This window comes from Bison bison, unplaced genomic scaffold, assembly GCF_000754665.1.
Source record: "Bison bison bison isolate TAMUID 2011002044 unplaced genomic scaffold, Bison_UMD1.0 scf7180017864468, whole genome shotgun sequence".
Taxonomy (NCBI): Eukaryota; Metazoa; Chordata; class Mammalia; order Artiodactyla; family Bovidae; genus Bison; species Bison bison.
The window spans coordinates 220,294-227,078 of NW_011495029.1; the positions used below are offsets into that span (position 1 = coordinate 220,294).

The 6,785-nt window shown below is 56.0% G+C and overlaps 1 protein-coding gene across 1 annotated transcript in view; it reads right to left on the bottom strand.

The window, feature by feature from the left end:
- The window catches only part of MYH9 (myosin, heavy chain 9, non-muscle), an 83,922-nt gene that overhangs the window by 14,145 nt on the left and 62,992 nt on the right, over positions 1-6,785 (bottom strand). The window contains exons 16-20 of the mRNA XM_010860619.1: positions 4,697-4,890; positions 4,248-4,369; positions 3,168-3,237; positions 1,233-1,393; positions 275-383 (exon numbers count right to left, since the gene is read on the bottom strand). Coding sequence (XP_010858921.1) covers positions 275-383; positions 1,233-1,393; positions 3,168-3,237; positions 4,248-4,369; positions 4,697-4,890 — 656 coding nt within the window. The remainder of the gene's footprint in view (positions 1-274; positions 384-1,232; positions 1,394-3,167; positions 3,238-4,247; positions 4,370-4,696; positions 4,891-6,785) is intronic.

Genomic DNA, 6,785 nt, shown 5'->3' on the forward strand with positions numbered 1-6,785 from the left:
ACCTCACGGGGCTGTGGTGGGCAGGCAGGGCCTGGACATCCCAGGAGCTGCCCCTGGAGCCGCCCCAGCCCAGCCCCGCAGCACCTCGGCAATCCACGCCGGACACACACCCCAGCTCACGCCCCTCAAGACCCCACAGGGCAGGACCATCCCCGGCTCAAGTGCTGGGCCCAGGGACACGAGGGCAAAGTGCCAGCCCCGGGGCCTGAGCCCCGCAGGAGGCCAGCGTGAGGCCGGCTCGTCCCTGTGCCACGCGGAGCCCCTCCAGACCCACCTTGGTGAAGAGCCGCCACCACTGCCAGTTGCGCAGTTTGAGGTAGGCGGCACAGTTCCTCTGCAGGACCTTCATGGCCGTCAGCTGCTGCTGCCGCTTGGCGAAGGCCCTGTGGGATGAGGGTCATGGTCAGCGCCTCCAGGCGGGGGCCGGCCAACCTCCCTGCCCACAGTCCTGACCTCGCTCCTGGGGGCTTTTCTGGAGGGACCGACCCCTGCTGGGAGCACTTCAAAATAGATGTGGGGGGAAGGAGGCAGGCTTGGCGTTGAGTCCTACAGGTGACCTCGCAGAGGTGACCAGGACGAGGTCACAACCACCTTCCTTCACTAAAGGGTAAGTGAGGTCGCTACAGAGTCAAGTGTAACCACTGGTCATTAAGGCCACCTGTCGACTGCAGCTCCCCACCCTCGTGTCACCCACAATCTTGGGGCTTTTGTTTGGGGAGAGAATGTCAGCAGATGATGTCCTGCAAACGTCCATCTATCCAAACACCCACACTCATGCTCTCTCCACAACGCTCAGAGCTCAGGCTGGAACAGATGCCCCAGAGCCCAGACACAGAGGAGTCAAGGGGCAAATGTGAAGCTGCCCCGCCCACTATCCTACATAAGTCAGCCCCTGACCCCACAGGAGTTGCCGGAACTCAAGGGCACCTCCTCCCCAGAGCTCAGGGTCCTCTGGGGACAGCCGGCTCTGGGTGTCACCCCTACAGGAGGGACACAGGGAGGAACAGTGGGAGGCAGGGGTTTTCTTGGAGGGAAAATCTGAACAGTCACCCTTCCCTCCTGCTCACTTTAAACCTCAGGCAGAAATCCAGGAAGCAGGGGGCAAGGAAAGCTATGTGGGTCTCCCCAGGGACACCTCCTGCCATGAGGGTGCCCAGACCCTGCTTCCTCGGTACCCTCTGCTACAGGAGAGCTGGGGGTCCCGAGCAAGGTGTGAGCGTCCTGGGACTCACCTCCTGGCCAGGTAGCCCCTGCAGCAGGCCTGGAAGCCGATGATGACATCCGTGATCTTCAGGTCTCGCTCCTCCTCCAGGTGCGCCAGCACGCCAGCCCGGAAGAAGACTTTGCTCTGCCCAATGCGGTACAGATTGCTGTCGAGTTCCAGGGCTTTGATCTAGAGGAGGAGAGCCAGCTGCTGAGCACGGGGCACCCCAGCCACCACAGCGCCCTGGAGCAAGGCCAAGGCCAGGGAAGGGGCCTGGAGCCGGGGCCGGCCCTGTTGCTCTGTGGGCAGCCTTCTCCTGGTGAAAGGAAAGTGGAGCTGGGGAAACGCTGGTATGGGGAAGGTGGGGGCCAGCAAGGGACAGGTAAGGAGTCAGACTTGCAGAGAAACACAGGATCTAAGCCCTGAAGGGACCCTGTAGGTCTCCTCTTTCTTCTCTGCCCCACCCCCTCACTACAGGCCTGTTCTATAAGCACCCACTCAGGTCACCCTCTGAGCAGAGGGTCAAGCATCATTGCTTTGTCCAAGCCCAGCACCAACTCCAGCTCAGACCAGGATCAAATACTAACTAGGTGACCCCAGGCCTTAACCTCTGTGGGCCCACATTTCCGCAGCTGTAAAATGGAAATAATGGTTTCTTTAATTAAAAGATAAGTTAACAAAGCAAATAAATAGCACTTCCTTCCTAGCAGAGCTGTGGGAATGAAACCAGAGAAGGCACACAAGGCGCTGAGCATGGGGTCACACGTGGGACCATTGCTAAACGAGCTTTAGGCAATGTGTCGTTACCATCACAGGGCTGTTTCGGTACAGTAACAAGGCTCTCTTATTAAGCCCACTGGTAACAGTCTGTCTGTCCATCTGTCTGCCTGGGAGAGAGGGGATTCAGAACAAACTCCAAAAGGCAGAGCCTTGAATAGGGTAAGAGGAATCTCGGGCTCTTGATGCCCAACGAAAGGCCCTGCAGGTCTGGAAGAGGCCCCAGGAGAAGGGCAGGCCAGGGAGGGCAGAGCCATCACTGGGTGCCCCACCTCCCGTCATGACGAGCCTGGCCAACTGTCTTCCCTACAGAGCTGGACGGAGGAGACCTGCTTATGTCTAAAAGGGGGACATCCCTCACAGACCAGCAGCTGAGTCTCCGGAGAAACAGTGGCCCAAACACAATCTGGGGGGGGACCTCTGTCCTTCACACCTCCCTTCCCCCGGGTGACAAGCATCGCAGAGCACAGACCCGTGTCTCCTCCCTCCCTCTCTAGGCTCCACCTCCCTGCCCCTTACAGGGCTGCTCTGAACAAAGGTGGTATTGAATTTTTCTTCCCTTTTCTCTCTCCTCCCCGATGCCCACCCCAGCCCATCCTCTGTTGACTGTTTGGCAAAGACGCAAAGTAAAGAAAGCAGGGGGCGCTGGCTGCTGACCGTGGACACATGAGACCCAGCCAGATGCCTGTCTGCAAAGCAGAAAAATGACCAAGTGGATAGAGCCCCACCTTGGCCACTGAGTCATCTCGAGGCCTTCATTCACTAAGCACAATCCAGTGCCCACTGCCGGTCGAACACTGGCCAGTGGTGGGGAAGAGAGGAAAGGGCCAGAAACTCAGACTCTGCTAGCTTTGGGCTAGTCGTGGGGCCATGGTGGTGAGCTGCCCCCTGTGAAGATTAGAGGAGACGGGAGCAATAAAGAACCAAATATGCCCAGAAGGAAGGGTCTCTGCCTCACACCACAGCCTTGCTATCTGAGACCTGGCCTTCTCCTCCCCTCCCCACTCCTACACACCATCCTGACCACCTGATGCTCAGTGCGCCTGGCAGAACCAGAACAGGCTCAATGGAGGAACAAGAGAGCACAGGCGTCAACAGATCCAAAGGGCCCTGACCAGGCACATGGGCGCTGGCCACTCGGGTGTGCACACCAGCCACGCGTCACCCACCAGAAGAGCCCACTCACCATGAGCACACACGCCTGCTTTCCGTCCATGAAGCCCTTAGGAATGGAATTTGGAGTCAGGATCTCGTATCTGAGGAGGAAAAGGGCGGCAGGTCAGTACACCCCTTGCTCGGATTCTATGTGGCCTGGGATATCCATGAGACGAGGGCCGTCCCTACAGTGGAGCAGGTGTCGGATTCTTTCCACAGAGTGTCTGAGGGAAAGGGGACACTCAGTGAATTATATCCTGCTCTTTCCTGAGGCTGAACAGCATGAGGAAGGCCTGGCGTTTTCCAGAAAGCGAATGGAAACTTGTGTCAGACTTTTCATTCACTTATGGGTGAGCTCTGAAGTGGGCTTACTAACTGCTAACCAGCACCTGCGTCTTTAGCCCCAGAAGTTTTTTAAATTAAATGTCTAGTTTCACAAATATCATCTGATACAAATCAGAAAATGCCTCATGACCTCATGTTAGAAAGATTATGTGGAGTTCAGGCATTATCAGAAAAAAAACCAAGTCATGATATGTCTAAAGCCACCATTTCCCACTTCTAAACACGTCCTCCCTATTTGTTACCAAAAAGAAAAAAAAAGAAATAAATGGCATATATTGAGTACAAAGAGAAAACCTTTTGCTGCAGAACATTTTCCTAACAATCTCTGTCTATGTAACAGACCACAGTTGGTAAACACGGCCAGGCCCGTCTCTGCTGAGATGCTGCAGAGAACCGCTAATCAACGGGGTAGTCCAAGAAATTAACCAGAGGGCTGTGACAGACAGCAACCAGGGCTAAACACGTCATTAGGCAAATAGGCCGGTGTCACGACTGTCCCCGCTCCGCACACACAACAGACATCCAATTCCATCGATTTTTTTCATATTCAAGGCTCCAGCTGATCCTCCTTTAATGTCTTTTCAGAGCTCGTCTAATTATAGCAAACAGCACCTGGCCCCCACAGTGACTGGGAGTGGAAGCCAACGTGATGACTTTCATTTTAGAGACAAAACAGGAAGTCCTTCCTCACGTGGAGCATGGCACAGAGGACCCCAGCTCAGTGTGGATGAGGAGATGACTCCCCCACTAAAGGCTCTCCACTCACCTCTGCCGGAACTCCTGGAAGACCACACGGTTGGGGAAGCCCTGACGGCAGATCCGGATGCCTTCGAGAACCCCGTTGCAACGCAGCTGATCCAGCACCAGATGGGGGTCCAGCTTGCCGGCCTAGGAAAGAAATCCATGCACGTGCTCTTTCTGTATCCCCAGGGACTGATGGAGAGAGGATGGGCCCCTCTGAACGCAACAGGACAAACGCCCCCCCAGGAAGGAGCAGTCACTGCCCGCCCACACATAGTAGTGACAGTTCAGTTACATGGTCCAGGTCTGAGAGGCAGAAACGCAGGCTCTACGGGCAGGCTGTACCCTAAGACTGCCCGAGCCACCCCGCAGGGTGACTGAACCAAGGGCTCTGTGTGCCACAGGCGAGGGATTTCTGCTCAGGGAGACAGACAAGGGCTGGGCGGCCCGCTGCACACTACCAAGCAGCCGCACCTTCTTCTCGTGGTTGGGGATGATGCAGCGGACGAAGCTGGGGTTGGTGTTCCTCAGCGTGGCCATGAGTTTGGCCAGCTGCTCCTTGTACAGCTGCCCCACCGTGCGGAACATGCCTTTGCGCGTCTTGAAGGCCCCAGGCATTGCCGTCTCCGACATGCCAGCCACCTGGTCCAGGCCAATGATGCGGTCCACTGGAGAGAGCAGGCAAGAGCACGTGAGTACCCGGCAGTCCAGGCCAGGGCAGAGGGGCAGGACAGACAGACAGGCCAATCTGATTAGAAAAAGAGGAGACTACAGAATGGCAGACCATTTCTACTTGGAGCTTACAAAGCAGGCTAAGGTCATCTCCAAAGGCTGAGAGCAAAGGTGACCTTGTGAGCAGAGAGGAGGGAGGAGGAAAGGGTTTGGAAAGATTGCAGAGCCGCAAAGTGGGGAAGCACATTCGTGAAGGCTGACTCTACGTTGTCACTTATCTCAGCCACCCTGGGACGCTCCTAACCCAGAGACACAAGAGCTGATGATGCATTCTGGAGGAGTGAGCAGAGCTGGTCCACTAGCCTGGCTCTGAGGAGGTGTTCAGACTTGACTGACAGGAACCCGATAGTCCATTCAGTCATTTGAAAAAAGCGGACCAGTATCCTGAACTCACACTGACCGTTACCTGAGAGCACTGGGCTAGGTCAGGAGGCAGGAGCTCTAAAGCTACTTGGCCACTGCCTGCAGGAGTCTGGCACACCCTCTCTCTGTCAGCAATCCCCCCATGCAGAGCTCTCTATATCAGGGGCCTAGAGCAACATGCACGGTGCCAGGGCAGAGAGTTCCAGAGAACCACTGCTGCCCACGGCTACCCCAAAGGCCGAGGATCCTTCTCCCTCTCAGGTCTCGCTTGGTCTCCAAGATCACGGGTCTTTCTCATCTAGACCAATCCTCTAAGGAAGCAGCCCTCATCACAGTGGCTCCTGCCCAGAACAATGAAATGAACTGCCTCCTCCCGGGCAAAAACCAAATGGTGAACAAGCCCAACCTAAGTGGCCAGCCATCTGAGGTCAGGCTTACACCAGAGCAAGTATTAAATCTGAAGACTTTCATTGCTAGATGCAAAAGTTAAGAATTCTATGACAAAGTCAGGTTCTTGTTCCTTTGTGGCCAGATCTCTGTTATTTATTTGAAAGCAACAGAAAAGACAGCTGCTCAAGAGGGAAGCCAGGAGTGAGGACAGACCCAATGAACCCCTCAGTTAAAACAGGAGGCAACTGTACCTCTTGCAGCCCCCACAGGGCCCCTCTGGCCACCAAAGGTGTCCTGGGACTGGGTGGCTTGTGAAAGTCACTCAGGTTGCCCAGGAGAAGGTTGAACACACCCCCAAAACAACTGGTCATTTCATGTGAGGGTGTCCTGGCCCCAAAAGACCCTGCCCAGGAGGAGAGGTAACTGCTGCATAGACACACAGGTGCCCTTGTCAGCACTGAAGTGTCTGGGCCCACACGCGCGCACGCGCACACACATGGCAGTGCCCACACATGCACACACACACAGAGCAATGCACACAGCACCCTGTGCTGGGACACAGCAGCCATCACACATACACGCATGCACGCACGCACGCACACACAGCACCTTGTGCTGAGACACAGCAGCCATCCACACACACACACATGCATGCACGCACGTACGCACACACAGCACCGTGCTGGGACACAGCAGCCATCACACACACACACACGCACACACACACGCATGCATGCACGCACACACAGCACCTTGTGCTGAGACACAGCAGCCATCCAAGCAGTGAGATGCCGCCTTCATGAGGGGAGTTCTGAAGGGGACGTTGGACTGTGAAACAATTTTTTTTTCTCCTTTTAAGATCTATAACATGAAGCTGTCAATATCAAATCACCGCCCAGATGGGCCTGGCTTTCTACTGGAGGCCTGTGATGGGGAGGGGACTGGAGCCTGCGCACAAGCCTAGGGCAGAGACCAGGGAAGGAGCACAGGCAGGCAGGAGCAGCCAGGCAGAGCAGGCAGGCTCAGCAGAAGCACCAGTCACGCAGCCCAGGGTGCAGCACACGTTGGCGCCGCGCCA